The sequence below is a fragment of the Erpetoichthys calabaricus genome, chromosome 1, assembly GCF_900747795.2.
Source record: "Erpetoichthys calabaricus chromosome 1, fErpCal1.3, whole genome shotgun sequence".
NCBI classification, from domain to species: Eukaryota; Metazoa; Chordata; class Cladistia; order Polypteriformes; family Polypteridae; genus Erpetoichthys; species Erpetoichthys calabaricus.
In genome coordinates, this window is record NC_041394.2 from 278,861,249 (window position 1) to 278,887,502 (window position 26,254).

Genomic DNA, 26,254 nt, shown 5'->3' on the forward strand with positions numbered 1-26,254 from the left:
AATCGTATCATAGATGAGCCGGACTCATGGATAAGCCGAACGTACTATAACCTATAACTAATAGAAGGGAGGGAGGTCAGTGGTCTCACTCGCGCCCATTTAATTTCTTTAAGGGGGGAGAGAGTGTGAGATATTGCCGTCTCTCTCACTCCCCGCATGGCGCGGTTGGAGCGGCCGGAGCGCGTTCTTTCTGCTCTGGGCGTCGCCGAGTCAACACGAGCACGTAGCGGTCATTTAAATTGTGATTTTATATGTAAGCATATTTAAATATATATCGCGGATTTCTGCGGACAATGGGTCTTTTAATTTCTGGTACATGCTTCCTCAGTTGGTTTGCCCAGTTGATTTCATACAAGGGACGCTATTGGCAGATGGCTGAGAAGCTACCCGGCTTACTGTTCTCTTTCTCTTGCGCTGACTTTCTCTGATCCTGACGTATGGGGATTGAGCAGGGGGGCTGTTTGCACACCTAGACGATACGGACGCTCGTCTAAAAATGCTGAAAGATTATCTTCACGTTGCTATCTTTTGTAAAGCTGATTCCTGAAAAGACATGCTGCACAGTGCTTCGCATACTTAAAAGCTCGAAGGGCACGTATTGATTTTTGACTGAAAAACAAACTCTCCCTCTCTCTCTGTCTGCTCCTGACGGAGGGGGTGTGAGCTGCCGCCTTCAACAGCTTTGTGCCGCGGTGCTTCGCATACTTAAAAGCCAAACAGACATATTGATTTGTTTGCTTCACTCCTTTGAAGAGGAAGATATGTTTGCATTCTTTTAATTGTGAGACGGAACTGTCATCTCTGTCTTGTCATGGAGCACAGTTTAAACTTTTGAAAAAGAGACAAATGTTTGTTTGCAGTGTTTGAATAACGTTCCTGTCTCTCTACAACCTCCTGTGTTTCTGCGCAAATCTGTGACCCAAGCATGACAATATAAAAATAACCATATAAACATATGGTTTCTACTTCGCGGATATTCTTATTTCGCGGGTGGCTCTGGAACGCAACCCCCGCGATGGATGTATAAGCCGATATTCTATTTTTTCATTTTCACAACTTTTTTCCTTAGATAAGCCGCGGCTTATTGACAAGAACTTAGGGTATTCAATCTCTATTCGACTTTTAGCTATTTCTCCGAGTAATAATTTCTCTTTCTTTGCACTAATGCAATGTTTACTTTCTTTGTTTTGACACTGTCATTTTTTTCTGCTTTCATATTCTGTATCTTGCTCTGCATGTGTTTCGCGCCTACGTTTTTTTTGAGGCTTTTGAATTTCAGTTTTCATTATCTCTAACCTGCTCTGCATGTGTGTGGCCCCCTTGCTTTTTAACCTCTTTATGACATTTTACTTTGTTTTCTACTCTGTCTTTTATTTCTGACCTCGCTTTATCCTGCTTTTGTTTCAATGACATCTGGTCCATGGTGATTATTTTCCCTTTTACGAGTAATAATTTCTGTTTGTTTGCGCTACTGCGATCTTTACTTTCTTTTTTATATACTTTCTAATTTTTCTACTTTCATATTCTTTAACTTTCTCCACATGTGTATCGCGCCGTTTTTTTTTTTTTTTTTTTGAGTCTTTTCAAATTCCATTGCTTTCATAATCTCTAACCTGCTCTGCATGTGTATAGCGCCAACGTCCGGATTGTACGTGCTTTTTTTTCAATTCCACTTGCTCCGGGCTGATAATTACTTTCCTTATTTTGTGAATTTGCACCTAGATTATTCTTTTTCTTTTTTGTCTCTCCAACGGTTTTGAGTCTATTTACTCTGCGCTGCTTTCTTTTTCGCTTAGTCGTCTACGTTTCATCTATAACGGATTGTCCTTATACGCTTTATATGTGCTGAGATCCCTGGATCATGACTGAGCGTCTTGCTGCCCGTGCTCTTATTTGGTTGGAAGTAGGGCGTGTCTTGCAAGAATCTCATGTTCTAAGTCATCTGGGTCAATCTCTTGGCACAAAGTCTCATGTTTAAGGTCCCCGCGAGAAGCTCCGTGGCCAATCTCTTTTGTCTCGCTGGTCTGTTAAGTGTCTTCTGTGATCTTAACGTGAAGATCACGTCTCGATGCCCTACTGTTTCTCTGCAGAATTTTTTTTTTATAATAGAGAAATATTATCCATGCATTTTCTGTGTTTCTTGATATTTAAAAACAGGGTTTTTTTATTGAGTTTCAGGAAATGACTTTGTATTATGTCAGTGTTCCTTTAAATTTAAGAACGTCTTCAAAGTACTCTGCTATGTTGTTTCTTCACGAATAATTATCTCTGTCTATCCACTTTGGTAACCTAGTTTGTTTACTGTTGGGTCATGAGAATATGGAACCCTCCCAGACAGCAGTGGAGAGAAGGAAAGAAATAGCACTGGACAAGATGCCCTACTATCAAACAATGTATTCACAATGCTACAGTTAACTCAGAAAATGCAATTTCAGATTTGTTGGCCTGCTTGACTGCATTTATTTAGACCTTTGTTGAAAAGCTATGAAGATAAATTTAGGACTTTATCTGTGTCATCTCTCTAGATACAAGAATCGTAGTTCTCTTTCATGTGCAATATATTTGCGCTAATCTGAGATAGAGGCTGAGGGCCAAGGGGAGGGGGAAGCGCGGCGCAAGGAGTGGGGAGTCAGTCTACCTCAGCGTTTTGGAGTGTGCCTTGCCTACACGTAGCTAGCAATACCTTTTTGTGTATTAGTTTTTAAAGTTTGTCCTGTTTCACTACTAAGCAGGCGGAGCCGCAGAGGACAGCTAGTTCTACAATAAATTCCTATATACTAAACTAAACAGTTCTCGTACACATTGCCATAAAATTATGAATTGAAAAACAAAGTTGAGACATTGTAATAACAGAGAAAACTCTTAACACACATTTCCCACTTTGGTATAGAATTATCCATTTAAATTTGGTAATTAGAAAGCGCTCGTTTGTTTGGGAAACTTTCTGTGTTTGAGAAGGTTAATTCATCCAACATTAAATAACCAGTAATCAATATTTTCCTACTGCCCCAGACAAGCAACTTAATACATCCACACATAGATACATTGTATACATTAAGTTGCTACCAACTCTTAAGGTGAAGATGTTAAGCTCATGTATTGCACACCTTGTGGATATCTGCCTTTATTAAATCTAGTGGTTCTGAGTTTAATTGTCCATTTACTAGAAGGAGGCCGAGTGAACAAATGATATGCAGGTTATGAAGTGTCAGATAAATTCTTAATGGGTTTACATTTCAGTCTGGAAAAGTAGAGTAAAATCATTGAGGGGATGGGGTGACTAAACAGTTTCAGAAGCTTTGCACAATACAACTTCATTCTTTCCTCAGCAGAGAAATTGCTTTAGGAAGCTGTGGTCCAGAACTTCAAGACCGTATCCATAATATACTTGTAGAAAATGTTCATTTGTTTTTTCCCATATTCCAGACATGTTTAACTTTTAAACCCTTTAATTCAGTCTCTCTAAGATTTCATGACCATAGCACAAGTGTTTTTTTTAAAAAAAGCTTGTCAAGCTGATATTCCATGGCACAGCTATTTACTGGTGTTTGTTACTAGGTAGCAGCTAAACATTAGTAAGCAATGCGTATTAACAGTGACATTTTACTAGCTGTTGAGTGGACTGACTTATTTTGGCACAAGTAAAACAGTTAATGATGCTCAAGTTTTCAATAAGATGTCCTATGTAGTGTGACATCCTCTTATCTGTCGAATCTAGTTGACCCTGTTATTGTGGTTGAGTTTCTTAACCCACAGTTAGTTCTTTACATTGTCCATCTTCTTCAGTTTTCAGTGCATACTGGTGGTGCTCTATGCCTTATTTTGTGAAGCTACTTAAGGAGAACATGAATTGTCAGTGACAACCAGCTAAATGAAGATATAGCTGTATTTCATGTTGCTGGGTTTTGTGATTATGATGTGGAGCATTAGTCTTCTGAAAAGCCCCATTCACAGATATAGTCATTGCTTTTATGAAGGAATGCACATGATGGGCACTGATGGTTTTCTGCAGTAAAATGTTACTATCCTCCAAAACATTAAACCACCACCAGCTATATTTTGGCAGCCAACAAGACATATCTGTGTCTTTATAGCATGTTTGCCTTATGATTGTCAGTCTAAATCAGCAGACACTGAAATTCATCAATTATTCAAATGCCCAAGTACTTGTTTTCTTTACCTCACTTTAGGATTTTTGATGAAACAAATTAAAGTTGTTTAGGTCATCAGGTTTCATAGAACATCCATGTCAATATGTTCTATTCTGATATTCCTCTTTTTATAAACAATTTTATATACAATTTTATCACAGCTCAGGACAATTTTTTGGCCTCAACCAGTCTAAAATAGTTGACAAATGCTTTCCTAGCCCTCAGGGGCACTTAAAAAAAAACCATTGGACCATTATAATCTTCTTAAAACGAGTTCAGTTTTTTCTTCCTTGTTGACTTCAATGTATTTCTCAGAGTTCATCAAAATTCTTGAACATTTTTGCATTTTTCCTGAATTCAGGGTAAAGTGAATTCAGCAGGGTTCACTCATCACTATGAGCAGTTAAATTAAAATGCTCTTTAATTGTACTAGTGGTGAAACAGGGGTTAAGGTATCAAATAGTACAAACTTGAAGAGTAAATGGTAAGCCATGAAGAATTGTCAATGTGCAGCCATTCTCTAGTGCACTTCATGTGGACTATTCTGATATACCTTTTTTGGCACCACTGTTACACTGAACTGTGTGTCTATTCAGCTCATTATAGTGCCAAAAGCTACATGAGCCTCAGCCAGCCATTTTATCAGTGATCTATTTCAAACCACATTGGTTAGATGTTGTTTAGGAAGGTCTTCACTTGTTGATATATCACTGATATACATTAATACTGCAGCAGACTGATATTACTGGTAATGTTGTGGATTTGCACTGCCAATACATGTTTAAAAGCACTCTAGTCTTGTCCATTGTTTTTCTAAAATGAAAAAACAACACATACACAATCCATAGGTACATGCCTACCTGCTTTACAATTATAGTGGAGGTGTGAGATGAGACAGTCAGTCAGTCATTGTCCAACCCTTTATATCCTAACACAGGGTCCCGGGGGTCTGCTGGAGCCAATCCCAGTCAGCACAGGGCATAAGGCAGGAACAAATTCCGGGCAGGGTGCCAGCCCCACCGCAGGGCATGAGATGAGACAGATGTACCTAATAAATTAGATAGTGTATTATACCTTGAAAACTAGGTGTTTTAATGTAGATACTTTTTAATACCTTTCTGTCACTCTTATGCCCTCAGCATATTGGTCTTTATTTAAAGTAGCCAACCTGTAGCAGAAGTGTATCTTAAAACCTCACTGCATAGTTATTGTTTCAGCATTCAGCATTGCTGCAGCATTTAGTAAAATTAGAAAAAGAACTATTTTCAATGGCTTTAGTTTGGAATTGTATAGGCTTTCATATCTTATAAAACAAATGTGTCAATTGACATTTGACAATATAGTGAGAAAGGTAAAATCATTTAATGTGTGCATTTTGTCATAGAGTGATGGTTTGTCTATTTGTAAGCAGCCTGAGTTAATTGCAGATTATTGGAGGAGACTTTCTAAAGGGCATTCTTATTAATAATGGATTTTCATTTAATGATAGATTTAAGATTAGCATTTTGTATATATTAAGGACTTGCAATTATTTTTTTTTAATTTGTTTATGTGTTTATTTTTCTATTGCTTTGGAAAATGGTGATATCCATCTTTATTTCAGGTAGTACGTCATGATCGAACTATGGAGCAAATTGTTTTTCCTGTTCCAAATATTTGTGAGTACCTAATCCAAGAATCAAAGAGCCGAGTCTTTAATACAACAGAGAGGGATGACCAAGGCAGCAAAGTGAATGACTTTTTCCAGCAAACCGAGGACCTTTACAATGAAATGAAATGGCAGAAGAAAATAAGAAGTAAGTCACAAGTTAATAAAATGTTAGATCTTCTTTGTGTTTAAGTTCTGTGTTTTTATCTTTTTGGTTTTAAAAAACATTGACTTTTAAAGTTCAGTTTTTGAAGAATATCTGTAAAGATGCATCTTTTTTTTCCTAACTTAATTAGTCTATCCAGGATAGGTTATGGGGTTGTTGGGATGCCTTTCTTGACAGCACTGTAGTTAAAATCTGTAATACATGTACATAGAGAGAGGTCTGTGGAGCTTTGTGACTGTAACACTAAGCCCTTTGACCCCATCACTAAACTTATTTACAAGTACTAGTTTGCATGTAGAAGTCATTATTTTACTCTATTTATATATCTTTTTTTTTTTTTTTTTACCTTACTTTGTCAGGCTATCCAGCGTTGTTTTGGTTTTCCCGGCATATGTCTTTATGGGGTACTATCTCATTTAATTTGGCCGTTTTCATAAATTTGGCTGTAGCACTGTTTTATCCTTTTGGTGATGACGATGATGAAGGTGAGTGTAATTTGGCTAATCCCAGTAAGTATTTTTAATATTTAAGTATTTTTAATTAGAAATATATTACACAGTAAAACTATCATAATTTTGGTTAGTTTGTACTTATTGTTTTTCCTTTGCAGGTAATGTGATCTAATGGTGAAAGAGCTGGTCTTGAAATCCACATACTATAAAATTAGTATGAGGAGTGCATTATTTTATGACTTTTTAAGCAAGTCTTGTAATATATCTGTACTTAAATTGTACAAGTGTTTTTTGTAAATTGTACTGCATGTGGAAAAAAACTTAAAATATACCTTAATACCATGAATAGAGCATTGTGACATATTCAATTGTTTTGCCTAAACGATAATGGTCTTTCATATCCAAAATCATGACAGTTTTTAGCTATATTTACTAGATGAATCGGGCAACATTCACCAAGTTTATTGTTGTGTTTACAGTACAACGTATAATTGTTCCTTACGCCTCCAATAGACTATTAATGGTAGTATAATAACCACAGAATACAATATTATACAGAACATTTAAACACAACATCAGACGATACATGTATCAAGGCTAGAATTTAATACAAATTTTGAAAGCCTGTTACAGTGAAAAATCTTAATAAAGCTGCATTGATTCTTGATGTAAAACACATCAGGCAAATATCGAAAAGAGCAAAAAGTTTGTTTTGTAGGTAGCATTATGCACATTGTTGAAAATAAAACATAGTCCTTCAATAGGTTCTGGAGACAGTTCTTAAACTGGATCAACATGTTTAAAGCTGAAGCTACTTACGCACACATAGCCAAGCCCTTTAGCATTGAACTCCTCTTGCAACTTCCTGTTTTACTCATGCCAATATACATTTTTGATATCTTTGGTTATATGTAGAGAACTGTGTAATTACATTCTGGTTAGTAAAATTTCATGTCAGAGGTATATGTCATTCCATTTTGATATTTTAATGTGTCTGGATTAGAGATGCCTAAATTTTAATTTATGATATCTGAAATGCCATTTTCTACTAGCTAAAATGTAATTGAAGATATCTGTTTTAATGTTCCTTCACCAGAAATCACTCAACCTTCAACTGGCAGACTACTGTCAATTGCACCCCTTGTTTGTGTATACAGTGTTTATTTATATATGTAGGTATGTGTAGGTATATACAGTCATATGAAAGAGTTTGGGAACCCCTCTTAATTCTTTGGATTTTTGTTTATCATTGGCTGAGCTTACAAAGTAGCACCTGTCTAATGCACCTGTCTAATTTTGTTATGATGCATATTGCATACTTTCTGTTAATCCAATAAACTCAATGTCACTGCTGAAATACTACTGTTTCCATAAGGCATATCATATACTAGCAAAATACCCGCGCTTCTCAGCGGAGAAGTAGTGTGTTAGAGAGGTTATGAAAAAAAAAGGAAACATTTTAAAAATAACGTAACATGATTGTCAATGTAATTGCGTTGTCATTGTTATGAGTGTTGCTGTCTTTTATATATATAATATACACACACACACACACACATAAACATATATATATACATATACATATATATACATATCTACATATACACATATCTACATATATATATACATATACACATCCACACACATATATATATATATATATATATATATATATATATATATATATATATATATATATATATATATATATATACATATGTATTTATTGGCTCCTGTATTTAGGATATAGCGGGTTGGATAATGGATGGATGGACATCTGTATGCATAGCCCTATTTGCCCGTTTTCGTTTTTTTTCTTTCTTCAGTAATATTTCAGTAAACCCGGAGCTTGTCAGTTCAAATCCTGGTACTGACACCACTGTGTGACCCTGAGGAAGTCACTTCACCTGCCTGTGCTGCAAAAAACAAAAGTAATGTAACAAATTGTACCTCAGATGTTGCAAGTTGCTGGAATAAAGGCATAAGTAAAATAGATAAATATGTATTATACACATAGGAACTATTCATTTATTTTCAGTTAAGTCATCTGCAGCAAACTTTTATAAATGAGGGTTTCTCATTTTTAGATAGTGCAAACTGTTTCTTCTTCATTGACGTTTTCTCTTGGAGAGCTTTTTTCATTTCATTGAAAATTAAAGCAGCAGCTGCCAAAATATGTAGCTTTCTTATTAATTTTTCAACATTGTATAAAATAAATTTAACATAAAAGGTTTAAATACTGGTTATCCTTTTACACTAAAATATTACTAAAGAGATACAAAAAAAGGTAAAATGCATATGTTCTTTTTCTTTAAGGAGATTAAATATTACTGAAGAAAGAAAAAAAAATTTAAACAGCCAAATGGGGCTATGCATACGAACTTAAAAGGTTTAAATAAAACAGAAATATATATTTTATTTTTACTTGCTTAACTTGTGGAGGGTGTATCCTGTAGCAAAGCCCTAACTTTTTCGTGAAAGCCCGTTTCAGTCAATAAGTCTTAAAAAAAGGTGTAAAGATATTGACAATAAGGTAAGCAAACCCAGGAAGACATGGAATCGTTTAAATCAAGTATCATTACATCTTCCTTTCTTAAAGAGAAGTAAGGCAGTACTTATAAGCTTACATATTTATATATAGACATACATACATATATATATATATCTATATCCGAAGCCGTGCAAGCACACTCTTGAGAATGCAACGTATAGTTGTACAGAAGAAAAGCAATCTTGCCTCAAATGAATGGCAACCTTTTGTAGGTCTATGAACTTAATTTAAACTTTAGGCTTACACGGTGCTTTCTTTCCGAAGTACCTGCACTCATGAATATGTCTGTATGTGTCAGTCGGTCAAATCCACGCGCTTCGCACCGGCGAAGTACCGCTTTTAAATTTTTATTAAGAAGAAAAGAAAGCCTTTTTAAATTGAGGGAAAATATACTAATAACAGTTTGTTAAGGATCTGTTTTTTTGTGAAGCTGCCTTCACTCGAGTGATCACTTCGACCTGACTTGGTGGCCAACTATAAGCGTTACCTGGTAGGTAACCACCCATACAATCAGATTGTGAATCAGACTACGAATGCCGTGAATGTAATTACCCCGATCTACATGTTGTCAAATAAACGAACCACACGCCGTGGCGCGGAATGTAATTACCCCGATCTACATGTTGTCAAATAAACGAACCACACGCCGTGGCGCAATTTTAGGGGCTTTGCCTGTAGCGCTGACGTCCGAGGTTCGATTCCCGTAAGGGAGTGAAGTGAGTGGCTGGTTACCTACCAGGTAACGCTTATGGTTGGCCAGCAAGTGAGGTAACATCAGCCACGGTGCCTTCAGTTGTGAGAAGCAGATCATAGAATGGTTGAAAATAGTTTACTGTCAAATAATGCAAAGAGTACGCGACACGTCTTTCCCCCTTATTCTTGGCTCATCAGGCGTACACACTCACTGCACTTGCTTACGGTAATCGAACCTCGGACGTCAGCGCTAGAGGGGCTTAGCAGCGGTGAAGTATTGCTTTTAAATTTTAATTAAGAACAAAAGAAAACCTCAGAGGTTCGATTCCCATAAGGGAGTGAAGTGAGTGGCTGGTTACCTACCAGGTAACGCTTATGGTTGGCCATCAAGTGACGTAACATCAGCCACGGTGCCTTCAGTTGTGAGAAGCAGATCATAGAATGATTGAAAATAGTTTTGCATTTACCTTTTTAGTAAAAGGCGAGCTTTTAAGCCTGAGAAATCACCCCGTAAATGCACACGTTTAATTGCACATGTGTTAATATGTATGCTTACACAGTATTAAAAGACAGTGAACAACGTCATTTACCTTTGTTCCCGCGTTTGATAAAAGGCGAGCTTTTAAGCCTGAGAAATCACCCCGTAAATGCACACGTTTAATTGCACATGTGTTAATATGTATGCTTACACAGTATTAAAAGACAGTGAACAACGTCATTTACCTTTGTTCCCGCGTTTGATAAAAGGCGAGCTTTTAAGCCTGAGAAATCACCCCGTAAATGCACACGTTTAATTGCACATGTGTTAATATGTATGCTTACACAGTATTAAAAGACAGTGAACAACGTCATTTACCTTTGTTCCCGCGTTTGATAAAAGGCGAGCTTTTAAGCCTGAGAAATCTCCCCGTAATTGCACACGTTTAATTGCACATGTGTTAATATGTATGCTTACACAGTATTAAAAGACAGTGAACAATGTCATTTACCTTTGTTCCCACGTTTGATAAAAGGCGAGCTTTTAAGCCTGAGAAATCACCCTGTAAATGCACACGTTTAATTGCACATGTGTTAATATGTATGCTTACACAGTATTAAAAGACACTCAAAAATTAACGTCATTTACCTTCGTTCCCGCGTTTGACTCATGCTGTAAATCTCTTCCTTGTTTTTAGTTCACGTGATTACGTAGGAGGCGTGATGACGCGATACGTGACTCCGCCTCCTCCATTAGAGTATATGGACAAAAAACATGTTCCAGTTATGACCATTACGCGTAGAATTTCGAAATGAAACCTGCCTAACTTTTGTAAGTAAGCTGTAAGGAATGAGCCTTCCAAATTTCAGCCTTCCACCTACACGGGAAGTTCGAGAATTAGTGATGAGTCAGTCAGTCAGTCAGTGAGTCAGTGAGGGCTTTGCCTTTTATTAATATGTATAGATTAAAAGGAAGTTGCTACTTTGAAAGCGAAGAGAAAGAGAGAAAAGTATCTCTGCAGGATAACCGAGGGGTTTATGATACAATTTGCATTTCTGTGTCTGAAACAGAGCAGTGGTGTATACTTCAGCTAAATTCAACCTCTGTGGGTTTTTTTGGTCCCAATCCATATTGGACAGTTCACATAAATACCTTTTTTTTTTTTTTTTTTTTTGATGCGTAGAGATAAAGCTTAAAAAGTAACTGAAAAACAAATACTTTTATTGATTTTGTTTGTCTTAATGAGTAAATGAGATTTAAATCTGTCACAAACATGCAGCAGTGGCTGACTTGATCATTGTTTCTCTCAGGAAGATCTTTAAAGATATGTAAATATATGTATCTGCATCCTAATCTTCTTTTTACACCAAGACTGCTAAGAAACCTTTCATTACTCCCAGAGCTAATAATTTCTGTTTTTCTTTCACAGGCACGCTCTTACCTCTCTTCTCAGCTCTACTTTGGGTAGCAGTTGCTGTGTTTTCAGCTCTACTCTTTATATTTCCCAAACCTAGAGGTGTTCAGCCATTCCTTATGTCGGTTATCCTCCGTTCTATATATACTTTAGGACTTGGGCCCACATTGTATCTTCTTGGTGCTGCTAATGTAAGTAATTTTCATCTGTTAGCTGTAACAATGAGTTGTGCAGAATGTCAGTTAGAGGTATACTACAGAATCATTGCAGCTATTTTTTTGCAGTCATGTAAGTCTTTTTGTGGCATTAGTAATTCTAGTAGAACCAGCACATTTCTTTTCTAATGTCTAGTACCTGGAGTACTTTTTAAAAATTCTTCAGCCATAAATTCTTTTAAAGGTCAGCACAGCTTTAGTCCAACAGTAAACATCTCTGCCTTTTTGAAACACTGCCTGGTTTATATGATATAATCTAACTTTTTCTCTTCTCCCATATTTTCTTCTTATAGCTCTGCAATAAGATTGTATTTGTGGTGAGCTTTGTGGGAAATCGAGGCACATTCACCCGTGGTTATCAGGCTGTTATTATGGACATGGCATTTTTGTTTCATGTCACTTATGTCATCGTATGTATGCTGGGCCTTTTTATTCATGAGTTCTTCTACAGTTTTTTGGTGAGTGAGATTTATCTTAAATATGTTGCTCTTGCATATGTATTTTTTCATATTTACAATATTTAGATCATTGAAAATACCATAATTAATATATGAGCAAGTCTTGTGTGTTTCAGCCTGTCCTGTACTATGCTGGCAACCTCCTTGTGCCGAATGCTACCAGGATAGACACCAGCTCCTTATACTGGCTAAGTTGGTTAGGAAATTGGTCGAAGGACAGGTATTATTATTTAGTTTAACTGTTTTAAAGAGGCATTATTGTCACATGTAGAGAGTGCAGTGAAATTCTTACTTGCATGTGCTGATCTACATGCAATGCATCACCAGTCTCCGGTTCCATGGTATAGGAATATGCTAAAATATATAAGAGCTTTGAAAGGATATTAAATTTAACAGAACATATTCTCAAAGAAATACACTGACTGGCCAAAAAAAAAAGTCGCCACCTGGATTTAACTAAGCAAATAGGTACGAGCCTCCTATTGGATAATTACTGCATGGGCGATTATCTTTCAGCTGGCAACAAGTTATTTAACCCCAACTAGTGCAATGAGTTGCTTCTCATTTCTTAACAACCATGTCGAAAGACACATCTCGTGGTCGTGGAAAAGATGTTAGTCTGTTTGAGAAGGGTCAAATCATTGGCATGCATCAAGCAGAGAAAACATCTAAGGAGATTGCAGAAACTACTAAAATTGGGTTAAGAACTGTCCAACGCATTATTAAAAACTGGAAGGATAGTGGGGACCCATCGTCTTCGAGGAAGAAATGTGGCCAGAAAAAAATCCTGAATGATCGTGATCAGCGATCACTTAAGCATTTGGTGAAATCAAATTGAAGAAAAACATCAGTAGAACTCAGGTCTATGTTTAATTGTGAAAGTAAGAGCATTTCCACAAGCACAATGCGAAGGGAACTCAAGGGATTGGGACTGAACAGCTGTGTAGCCGTAAGAAAACCACTAATCAGTGAGGCAAACCGGAAAAAAAGGCTTCAATTTGCAAGGGAGCATAAAGATTGGACTCTGGAGCAATGGAAGAAGGTCATGTGGTCTGATGAGTCCAGATTTACCCTGTTCCAGAGTGATGGGCACATCAGGGTAAGAAGAGAGGCAGATGAAGTGATGCACCCATCTTGCAAGATCTTGGTGAAAAATTAATGCAACACTGGATGGAACTAAATCTTGTGACATTGCAGAAGCTTATCGAAACAATGCCACAGCGAATGCGTGCCGTAATCAAAGCTAAAGGCAGTCCAACAAAATATTAGAGTGTGTGACCTTTTTTTTTGGTGGCGACTTTTTTTTTGGCCAGGCAGTGTATGTTGTTTCTGATTTTTTCTAATCAGTGTTAAAATATATGCTAAACTGCAAAATATAGTCTCTATTAAGATATAAAAAATGTGTTTTTTTCCCCCCAGTGTTTAAAACAAGGATTTCTGGTAGAAGAGAACGTATCAAGAAAATCTTCAAAATAAGATCCAACATAAGAACTAGTAGTTTATATATCTTAATTATCATTATTTTTCTTCCTAGCTGTTCGACTTGGTGTATAGAGAGGAAACTCTGTTGAATGTCATCAAAAGTGTTACTCGAAATGGACGGTCCATCATTCTCACTGCTGTACTGGCACTCATCCTTGTCTACCTCTTTTCTATTGTTGGATTCCTTTTCCTGAAAGATGACTTTCTTCTGGAAGTTAACCATCTTCCTCCTGGTATTTACTTTACACAGTACTCAGTTATTTATATATTTTGCTTCAGTAAAATATACGAAGAAGGCTATCAATTTAAAGGCTAAATACTTTTAACTATTGTCTACTCCTGACGAGTGAAACACATTAAAATTCACCAAAAATGTTTGGGTTGCCATGGGCAATCTGTTTTGGTTGAGCAAAGGGTATGAAAAAGCATATAATTTTTCCCTTCCTTTGAAAGTCATTAACACCATGTGTGTCTGCTTCACTGATTGGTGTGGAATGATGCCATTAGCTTGTTGGGTTGCCAGTTGGTGGTTGGGCCTAGAGGATTTACAACTCTTCTGATTGGTCAAGATCATTTCTTCTGCAAGGTTGTTATTCTGCTATGTCATCTTGAACTGCTTCCCCTGTGTTTACGCACTGTTGGACCCTAAAAGACAAAAATGTATCCTTTGCGAATTACCCTATATAAATTATGCAGTAATAGTGGTAATAACTGGATTAACAAAAATGTAACATGTTTGAAGGTTCTCCGTATGACTCTGTAAAGAATTAGCAGTTGTAAATACTAGGTGGTTAATTATCTTCATTATTCTTCATTTTACTTAGTGCTTAAACTATGAACTGAAAGTCCTTTATATACACAGTTGAATGCTTCACATTTCTGAAAATTAGAGGTTAATAGTTTGTTAGAAGTGACTGTCTTTTAGTTGGAGAAAATTCAACCATGCTGCAACCATTTACACTGATAATAACGCCAAGGTGGTGAAAATATTTAAAATATTTTAAAACAACCCATTATTGTAATTAATTCACATGAAGAGGAATTAAAAGTCCAACAGTACAAATTACAGAGAAGTTTAGCAACGTAGCTACCACGCTATGCCTTCCTACAATTTATTGGTCTTGAAACTGTATTTTTACATAGGAACTGTTTATTTCTTGTCCATACCTCTCCATTCTTCTAACCCTGTCCTTTTGCCCTCAAAGTGTTTTTCCAGCTAAGACACGGAATCTCTTCTGTGATTGGCATAACCAAATATATACTACTTTGGTATCAAGCTAGAACTCTTTCTGGCTGCTGTGTCCTAGTTTTAAAGTTAAATAGTACTACTGTTTACCAGATGGACACCCCTTCTAGTGCTGGGTGGTATACCGGTTCATACCGAAAACCGTTTTTTATTTTTTTTATGATATGGATTTTTCTTATACCGCAACACCGGTTTAAATTGCCTAAACGACGTTCGGAACGTGGCGCAGCGGGAAACTGTTCAAGTGGGGACCTTTTTCACTGCTACACCGCTAAACACAGATTTGTTGCACTAGGACTCTTTTTCACTGCTACACCACCAAATAGTGGGCAGTAGCATAGGTGTGCCGCGCGGTGAAAATGGACAGAGAGCCGAAAAAAAGGAGTCACATCTGTCGCCTGGAGATGCTTTAGTTTTAAAAGGTCAGATGTGTAAATACTGTTTCTATACTACTGGATAATACTGCAAGCCAAGTTGTACTTGTTTTATTTGTTTTCAATACAGTGTAATGTACCTGGGTACTGTGTAATATTGTGACATGTTGACTTTATTCTCGTACTTTGTCATTAAAGTAGAACATCGTAAACTAAACTTCATTGTAAAATGAATATTTAATTTACTAGATTTTCTTAAACCCCGTCATAAGTTATATAGCACATTAAATGCTTTGTGTTGTGTTCCCCGACCCAGTTGTTAATCACTACGCTTCTTAAACTGACTTCCTCCGCACTAAGAGGAGACAGCGATCACCATACAGAATCCGTTCACTGTATGATATTCCTGCTCTCTGAAAATTTAGAATGCTAAGATAAATACTTGATATCATTTTCATGATGAAATGCATTAAAGCAGGTATTAAACATGCACGGTAGTGTGGCGGTAGTGCTGCTCCCTCGCAGTAAGGGGTCCCCAGGTGTATGTTCAGTGTAGAGAACTTTATGGCAGGTGTGACGAGGCTCCGAAAAACTGGATGTATGAATGGGTATCGCACAGGTTTAACTTAAATATTGTTTAAATGTTGGGTTTGTGATCTGGTGGTCGGAGAGACGAACACAGAATTCAATTTGGTGAATACTGTGTAATGCACCTGGGCTTTTGAAGCCTTGAAGTAATAGTGCAACTATCAGTAATAATACAATTATTTATTTTATTGTTATTATTTATTAGTTTAAATATTATGCAGTTTAATGATGGTAAAGTTGTTTAAAAAGTCACTTTAACGTGTCAGTGGAAAGAGATTGTTAACATTAACAGAAAGTGTAGTTGTTTTACAAAAAATATTTATTCCTTTTCTAAGACATGTTCAGTGCAATACAACTTTTAACAAGCACTTCTGGATATTTTCCTAAGTCTAAATACCTCTTTGGATGGTTGAAAATATGTTGTCAAAATTATAATTTAAGTTTTTGCAAAATTTGTTAAATAAAAAGGTTCTATATTTTGACTGCATCTGTCATGAGATGTGATTTCCTTCTCTTCATTAGTGCCACCCCCTTGAAAAGTATCACTTTATGGGGCAATGCAAACCTGTATTAATACTTGTGTGCACATTAAAATGTTTTTTTTGTACAATGTACAATGCTCTTGACAGTGGAATAGGTTATTCTTAGCCAGTAATTGCAGTGGAAAATGTGTTTAACATCCACTCATGCATGGGAAAAAAATACCGTCAAATACCGTGAAACCGGGATAATTGAGAAAAATACCGTGATATAGAATTTTGGTCATACCGCCCACCCCTAACCCCTTCACAGTCTGCATGTTGCATTACTTCAGTTAAAGGGATTGCTTCATTGCCTGTCTATAATTAATCCAGTTGTCACCAAAGCCTGCTAATACTAGTATCTACGGTATGTTTTGGGCGCCACATGATGAAAAGTTACAGATGATAAACAATGTAGAACATACTTAAGTATATACATTTATATTTATATATATATATATATATATATATATACAGTGGAACCTCGGTTCACGACCATAATTTGTTCCAAAACTCTGGTCGTAACCCGATTTGGTCGTGACCCGAAGTAATTTCCCCCACAGGATTTTATGTAAATTCAATTAATCCGTTCCAGACCGTACCTTTTGTATGTAAATATATTTTCTTTAAAGATTTTTAAGCACAAAAATAGTTAATTATACCATAGAGTGCACAGTGTAATAGTAAACTAATCTAAAAACATTGAATAACACTGAGACAAACAACCAGGCTCCCTGCTCAGCTGCATGCGCTCGCTCTCTCTCTCCTGCACCAGCTTTATTTATTTAGTTATTTATTAAAACTGGCCTTTTTGACAGGAGCTGTGGACCCGCTATACCACAGGAGGAAGCTGGGTTGAGAGGAGGTTACAGTTTTGAGGGAGAGTCCCTCTGTGTGATGCACTGAGAACAATGTACAGTACAGGGAGAGACTGAACATGTGCGGAAATCAAACCGAAAGGGAAACTGGCTTGTTCATATACCGAGTGTATGGTCGTGAACAGATGGCGAACTTTTTGGTCGTAACCCAATTTGTACGTGTTCTGAGACGTTCGTGAACCGAGGTTCCACTGTGTGTGTGTGTGTGTGGGTGTGTGTGTGTGTGTGTGTGTATATATATATATATAATATAAATGTATATATATTTATTATTGATTTCAATTTGAAACAAATAATATTCCATGCAGTCAAGTCAACTTAACAAACCAAAATTCAACCCTCACCCAAGAAAAAGAGAGGAGAGCCAGCAACCAGAGCAAATCTTTAAAAGTAGCAAGGAAGGAAGAGTATCCTTTTCCCCAATATAGCTTATTTTATTGATTAGATACTGCCATATTTTTAAAACCTTTTGAACAGATTCTCTAAGTTAGAATTAGATTTTTTCCAATTTCAAATAATATACAACATCAGTTACCCACTGACTAAAAAGTGGTGGGGTTGGATTCTACCTGTTGAGCAAGATAAGTCTACATGCTAGTAGTGAGGTAAAGGCAATTACAGTTTGTCCTTCTCCACTTTAAGCCCATCTGGAAGTACTCCAAAAACAGCTGTCAATAGGTTAGGAGTGATTGTGACCCCAACTGTGTCTGATAGGCATTCAAAGATTTTTGTCTAAAATGATGTTAATTTGGTACATGCCCAAAACATATGGTCCAGTGAGACTGGAAGGTAGATTGCAACTTTCTCAGGTTAAATCTTGCCCTGCATACATTTTGGACAATTTTAAACAAGATAAATGTACTCAATTACAATATTTTAAGTTGAGTGATTGAGTGTTTTGCGTATATGGAGCTAGAGGGTATTTTATGTCTTTATATTTACTTTTTTGATGGACGCCTTTATCCATGGTGACTTACAACATTTATGGTACAATTGGTTACATTTCTTTTGACTTTCCAGTTGGAGCACAGGCAGGTCAAGTTGGTTGCCCAATGTCCACACAGTGCCAGTAATGGGATTTGAACTCACAACCTCACACTGCCTCACTTCATGGCTGCCTTCTACTCCTTTTCTGAAATATTAAGTGAAAGGTCTTGTCCCCACCATATCCTAGGATCTTTGAAAGGAAGGGACTTTAAAATGTTTTTATATATTGTAGACATGAGTCTTCCAGACTGATCAGTAGTTCTTCTGGAATAGAAATGGGTGGGAGGTGAGGAAAGTTGAGCAGGTTCTGTTTAGCAAAGTTTCTAATTTGAAAGTAGTCGAAAAATTGTGTTGATGAAAAGTTAAATTTGAACCTTAATTGTTTGTAGGATGCAAAAACATTGTCTATGCAGAAATGTTTTAATCCTAGACATTTTTCAAACATTAAATACTACATATGTTTGAGAGGGTGTTAAAAGGTGGTTGTCATGTAGAGGTGCAACAGATTAAAGCTTCTCTGTTTTTAAAGTGTCTCCTACATTGGTTCTATATTCTGAATGAATAAAGAACAATTGGATTATTAGTGTATTGACTATAATTTGTATTCACAGGGGCACAAATAAAGGAATATAAAGAAGTACAGCAAGATTTTAATTCTATTGCAGACCAAGCTTGTGTATATTCATCGATTTGCATCAGTGTCCAGGAGCCTCATGCATAAACAGTGCCTACGCACAAAAATGTTTCCTACGCCCGTTTCCAAGTTCACATTGCGATGTATAAAATCTAAACTTGGCGTAAAGCCACGCACATTCAATCACACCAGCTCAGACCATTGCTTACACAAGTTTTTGACTCAGTTTTGCAAACTGCCAGCACCCAGTGCCTATAAACAGTACTACTCTTCCTGTGTGGTTTCTCTTTATTTTTTAGATTCACATCTCTGATATAGCTTTATCAAAAGCACTGAAATTAACCGTATATCATTTTTTAGTTTAAGGCAACCTATAAACATATAGTGGTGCATGGAATGGCCAAACTATTTCAAATACCATAGCTGCTTTTGCATTGTTACTCTCAGTACACCACTCGGAGTATTTTATCCCATTGTATCTGAGTGTGTAATCACAGCAGTACAGCAGCTGATTAAAAAGCTCTACGGCAAATTATGTGAAGAACGGAGAGAATTATCAGGATTCAGCTTCTAGCACACGCTGCCTCAGCCATGGGCACAGTCTATTTGAACTTTTCCCATTCGGAAAACACTTCAGAGCCTTTCCTGTAGGAACCTCGTGGTTCAGAAACAGTTTCATCTGACAATTACGTCACTGTAAACTTGCATTACAGAGGTAATATTGCACCACCTGAACCACTTATGCTTTCATATTGTATATTTTTCATTGTTTTTTATTGTTTTGTTTTTATTATTATTATTATTATTGTTATTTTACCATTTTATAGGAAAATAAGTTTATGGAGGATTTGTATATTGAATCTCATTGTACCATACAATAACAATAAAGAAATTCAATTCCATAGAAGAGAGCACATATTTACAGATGATGACGACTGGCTTCTAAGTAGATTCAGATTTCCAGGTGCTATCTTCTTGGAGCTCTTGATATAATTTTTAAGATGAAATGCAGTATAGTATTTCTATTACATTATACAGATAAATTTTAACTTCATTTAAATAATGTGTACTGTTAATAATTAAACGTGTGACACAGTGGACAGCAGTAGTGATGAACTGGCGCCCCGTTCAGGGATTGTTCCTGCCTCGTGCTGTATGCTTGCTGGGACTGGCGCGACCCTGGATGGATAGATGGATGGAATAATTAAACATGTACTATGTAGATATTTTAATGTTCCTTAAATGTTTAGAAGAATCTGCATTCTAGCTTACAGATGGCTTATCATATATTAAAGAGAGCTGATTGTGTGGAGATTGGTTACTTGGAGAAAGAAAAGGAAGGACAGGAATTGGTGGTTAGTACGTTTGAAAGAGACAGTACTGCTGCAATAAATTATTTTATCAAAGGTCACACATGGTGCAGCAAGCATCTTGTGGGAGGAAGGAACAATCTCTGGACGGCGACAGCTGGTCACTACCACTACGCCACCTTGCACCTATGTTTTATACATGTTTAATTCCGATCATCATGAAAATAATATCAGGTATACATCTTAGTATTTAAACTGTTCAGAGAGCTCTATTATCATTAATGTAATGTATTCTGTGTCCTGTCGACGTAAGAGAAAGCTCGTTTAAGAAGCACATGGTCATTCACACACAGAGTACATAGAAGAACACATATGAATATGAACCATTTAACGTGTTACTTTAATTCTTTGAGGAGTCGGGGTGGGGCGGCAGGCACGTGCACGTGCGTTACATTTCACGCTGACTGGGATTTATGTAGCGAAAGAATGTGGAAGTTGGCGTACACACAGATTTATGCATCTGGAGTTTTTGTACATATGCACGTTTCTGTTTTTGTCCGTACGCCATATTTTAGTGTGAATTCTACGCACGCTGTTATACAAGAGGCCCCAGGTCTTTATGGCCTATATATTGCCACCCGTTAATAAAATTGAAAGTTAGGTGGGGCCATGCCACCTTCTGTTTTAGGTCATTGTAGAGTTGGCCTTTGAATGCATGAATATTTCAAATTCCAAATAAATATAAGATTATGATTGAATCTAATTTCTTAAAGAATGGTTTGTTAATGTATATAGGGGATGCTTTAATTCAGAAAAAGAAGCTTGGGAAGGATATTCATCTTGACAGTGTTTATTCTCAGTGGGTCAGTTTTGTGGGTCATACAGTACCATATCATCTGCATATAGTCATATTTTCTGTCAAGTCCTTCTCTGATAATCCCGTTTATTTTTGATGCATTTAGAAAGTAAACAGCCAATGGCTCATTGGAGATTGTAAGGAGCAATGGTGATAGTGGGCATCCTTGTCGAGTACCACATTTTAGTTTGAAGTACAGTAAACCCTCGTTTATCACAGTTAATCCGTTCCAGACTCTACCGTGATAAATGAATTTCCGCGAAGTAGGATTCTTTATTTACAAATCGAATATTTTCGCAGTTAGAGCATAGAAAACTTGTTTACTGCCTTCTAAATACGTTTTTTAACATTATTAGAGCCCTCTAGACATGAAATAACACCCTTTAGTCAAAAGTTTAAACTGTGCTCCATGACAAGACAGAGATGACAGTTCCGTCTCACAATTAAAAGAGTGCAAACATATCTTCCTCTTCAAAGGAGTGCGCGTCAGGAGCAGAGAATGTCAGAGAGAGAGAAAAGCAAACAATCAAAAATCAATAAGGCTGTTTGGGCTTTTAAGTATGTGAAGCACCACCGGACAAAGCAGCTGCAAGGAAGGGAGCAATGTGAAGGTAGTCTTTCAGCATTTTTTAGAGGAGCGTCCGTATCCTCTAGACCAGTGTGCAAACAGCCCCTCTGCTCACACCCTCTCCGTCAGGAGCAGAGAATGTCAGAGAGAGTGAGAGAGACAGAGAAAAGCAAACAATCAAAAATCAATACGTGCTGTTCGGGCTTTCAAGTATTCGAAGCACCGCGTGGGAAGCATATCGTATATCATTGAGGAGTTTTATTTAATATGTAATACGCGCTCTGGTTGGGTAGTTTCTCAGCCATCTGCCAGTAGCGTCCCTTGTATGAAATCAACTGGGCAAACCAACTGAGGAAGCATGTACCATAAATTAAAAGACCCATTGTCCGCAGAAATCCACGAACCAGCAAAAAATCCGTGATATATATTTAGATATGCTTACATTTAAAATCCGCGATGGAGAGAAGCTGCGAAAGTCGAAGCGCGATATAGCGAGGGATCACTGTAGTCCAAAATAATGTTAATACAAACTGAGGCTTCTGGACTGATATAGAGAAGTCTGATCTATGCACATACAGTGGTGTGAAAAACTATTTGCCCCCTTCCTGATTTCTTATTCTTTTGCATGTTTGTCACACAAAATGTTTCTGATCATCAAACACATTTAACCATTAGTCAAATATAACACAAGTAAACACAAAATGCAGTTTTTAAATGATGGTGTTTATTATTTAGGGAGAAAAAAAATCCAAACCTACATGGCCCTGTGTGAAAAAGTAATTTCCCCCTTGTTAAAAAATAACCTAACTGTGGTGTATCACACCTGAGTTCAATTTCCGTAGCCACCCCCAGGCCTGATTACTGCCACACCTGTTTCAATCAAGAAATCACTTAAATAGGAGCTGCCTGACACAGAGAAGTAGACCAAAAGCACCTCAAAAGCTAGACATCATGCCAAGATCCAAAGAAATTCAGGAACAAATGAGAACAGAAGTAATTGAGATCTATCAGTCTGGTAAAGGTTATAAAGCCATTTCTAAAGCTTTGGGACTCCAGCGAACCACAGTGAGAGCCATTATCCACAAATGGCAAAAACATGGAACAGTGGTGAACCTTCCCAGGAGTGGCCGGCCGACCAAAATTACCCCAAGAGCGCAGAGACGACTCATCCGAGAGGTCACAAAAGACCCCAGGACAACGTCTAAAGAACTGCAGGCCTCACTTGCCTCAATTAAGGTCAGTGTTCACGACTCCACCATAAGAAAGAGACTGGGCAAAAACGGCCTGCATGGCAGATTTCCAAGACGCAAACCACTGTTAAGCAAAAAGAACATTAGGGCTCGTCTCAATTTTGCTAAGAAACATCTCAATGATTGCCAAGACTTTTGGGAAAATACCTTGTGGACTGATGAGTCAAAAGTTGAACTTTTTGGAAGGCAAATGTCCCGTTACATCTGGCGTAAAAGGAACACAGCATTTCAGAAAAAGAACATCATACCAACAGTAAAATATGGTGGTGGTAGTGTGATGGTCTGGGGTTGTTTTGCTGCTTCAGGACCTGGAAGGCTTGCTGTGATAGATGGAACCATGAATTCTACTGTCTACCAAAAAATCCTGAAGGAGAATGTCCGGCCATCTGTTCGTCAACTCAAGCTGAAGCGATCTTGGGTGCTGCAACAGGACAATGACCCAAAACACACCAGCAAATCCACCTCTGAATGGCTGAAGAAAAACAAAATGAAGACTTTGGAGTGGCCTAGTCAAAGTCCTGACCTGAATCCAATTGAGATGCTATGGCATGACCTTAAAAAGGCGGCTCATGCTAGAAAACCCTCAAATAAAGCTGAATTACAACAATTTTGCAAAGATGAGTGGGCCAAAATTCCTCCAGAGCGCTGTAAAAGACTCATTGCAAGTTATCGCAAACGCTTGATTGCAGTTATTGCTGCTAAGGGTGGCCCAACCAGTTATTAGGTTCAGGGGGCAATTACTTTTTCACACAGGGCCATGTAGGTTTGGATTTTTTTTCTCCCTAAATAATAAACACCATCATTTAAAAACTGCATTTTGTGTTTACTTGTGTTATATTTGACTAATGGTTAAATGTGTTTGATGATCAGAAACATTTTGTGTGACAAACATGCAAAAGAATAAGAAATCAGGAAGGGGGCAAATAGTTTTTCACACCACTGTATGTTTGGGCTGAACCCAAATTTGTGCAATGTGGTGAATAGATAATCCCATTTAATCATATGTAGTGCTTTTTCTGCCTCCAAAGATGATAAGATCTCTGGGGTATTAGATTGAAAGCTAAGTGTCTGCATTTAATAAATACAGTTTGGTCTTATGATATTACAGAAGGAAGGACTTTCTCAATTCTTTTGGCTAGAACTTTGGAGAGCATCTTAACATTATTAATCAGGAGTGAGATTGGTGTGTATAATGCACATTGTAGTAAGTCCTTATTTTTCTTAGGAAAGACAGTAATTACTGCTTAGCGAAACGTTTGAGGTATAATTTTGTTGTCTTTAGCTTCTATAAATGTTGTGATTAATAGTGGAGCTAACTTATTTAAAAAAAAATTTTATATAGAATTCCACTGGGTAGCCATCAGGGCCTGCTGCTTTCCCACTTTGAAGTGAGATTATAGCATCTAGTAATTCTGAAAGTGTCAGAGGTTTATCCAGTTCCACTGCTCTAAAAGTATCAAGCTATGGTATCAGTAATGAAACAAAAAACTCTTTAGAGTGTGTTTTATCTTCTTTAAAGTGAGAAGAATATAAGGACTTGTAGTACTTTCTAAATGTGGTGTGCTATTTTAATGGTCAATGATTTTATCTCCATCTGTATTGGTATTTACTGCTATTGCATTGCAAATCTTCCTGCTTGTGATTTGTTAGGCTAACATCTTATTTGCCTTCTCCCCATGTTCATAATAATGATGTCACAATTTATACTGTATATACGTATGTGTATATATATGTATGTGTATAGGTATATATGTTAGTGCTGGGTAGTATACCGGTTCATACCAAAAACCGTTTTTTATTTTTGTTATGATATGGATTTTTCTTATACCACAACACCAGTTTAAATTGCCTAAACAACATTCGGAACATGGCGCAGCAGGAAACTGTTTAAGGGGGGACCTTTTTCACTGCTACACAGCTAAACACGCATGCAATGGAGTACATGCGTTAGTGGAGGTGTTTCGCGGGGGACCTTTTTCACTGCTACACTGCTAAATAGGCATGCAACAGAGTACATGCAGTAGTGGAGGGTATCGCGTGATGAAAATGGACAGAGAACTTTCCGAAACTGAAGCTGTAGCAGACGATAAAGTTGAACATGATGACATAGAAGAACTTTTGCCGAAAAAAGGAGTTATGTCCGTTGCCTGGAGATACTTTGGTTTTAAAAGGTCGGATGTGGACCATTATGTTCAAATCTGTGAATACTGTTTCTATACTACTGGATATTTTTTTTCAATACAGTGTAATGTACCTGGGTACTGTGTAATAGTGTGACGACATGTTGACTTCATTCTCAACATTTCTACTTGATTCTCGCAGTTTATGTCAAGATTAAAGTCGACATGTTGACTTTATTCTCGTAATTTGTCATTTAAGTAGAACAGTGTAAACTAAACTTCATTGTAAAATGAATGTGTAATTTACTAGATTTTCTCAAACCCCATCATAAATTATGTAGCACATTAAATGGTTTGTGTTAAGTGTTCCCCGAGCCATGTTAAATCGGTACGTGCTTCTTAAACTGACTCCCTCTTGTACTGAGGAGGCGCCGGCAGCGATTGCAGCACAGAATACATTCACTTCATGATATTCCTGCTCTCTGAACATTTAGAATGCTAAGATAAATACTTGATAGAATTTTCAATTCTACTAGTATTTTTAATAAAAATCAATAAAAAATAAATAAAAAAAATCTACTAGTATTAGTTATTGCAATCTTCTAAATCCCTTGCTGGCAATAATTTAAAATAGATAGATAGATAGATAGATAGATAGATAGATAGATAGATAGATAGATAGATAGATAGATAGATAGATAGATAGATAGATACTTTATTAATCCCAATGGGAAAATACTCATTGATCAAGCCATACACACTTAAATGTTATCAGTGTTGTATGGTAAGTTACTATTAGCAATGTCAGAGATTTAAAAAATCATAGTTAATATGAAGTTGTCTGTAGAATGTTGAGCTATTTATATTTCCTATCCTTAAATTCATTTTTCAGCTATATATTTCCCTACAACAGTAATACCATGTCCAAAATTAATTAAGTTCTGCAGCTTTTAGTTTGCTTCATAGGATTCAGGCAATAGTGTGACATGTGTTGCAATAATTCCACAGGCAAAATATCTTCATTTTAAAAGTTTTAGTAAGAGTTCAAACAGTTGACACAAAAATAGAGAAAAAATTGATATTGCAAAGTAAAGTTCTTGTTCAAAGAAAATTCTGTTTAAAGTTTATTTTGTTTCATTTCTCTAGTTTATACATACAGTTGAACCATTTGTAAACTGTCAGAAAACTGTATTCCAGTCCCATTTGCAAAATGA

General features: G+C 36.8%; 1 protein-coding gene across 4 annotated transcripts in view; it reads left to right on the forward strand.

The window, feature by feature from the left end:
* Positions 1–26,254, forward strand: part of itpr2 (inositol 1,4,5-trisphosphate receptor, type 2) — a 1,448,083-nt gene that overhangs the window by 474,784 nt on the left and 947,045 nt on the right. For all 4 annotated transcript variants that reach the window (XR_007935422.1, XM_051929951.1, XM_051929945.1 and 1 more), the window contains 5 exons: positions 5,755–5,947; positions 6,325–6,450; positions 11,569–11,744; positions 12,062–12,226; positions 13,761–13,941. Coding sequence is in view for 3 of the 4 variants with exons in the window: in XM_051929951.1 (XP_051785911.1) it covers positions 5,755–5,947; positions 6,325–6,450; positions 11,569–11,744; positions 12,062–12,226; positions 13,761–13,941 (841 nt within the window). In the remaining variant the exon portion in view is untranslated. The remainder of the gene's footprint in view (positions 1–5,754; positions 5,948–6,324; positions 6,451–11,568; positions 11,745–12,061; positions 12,227–13,760; positions 13,942–26,254) is intronic.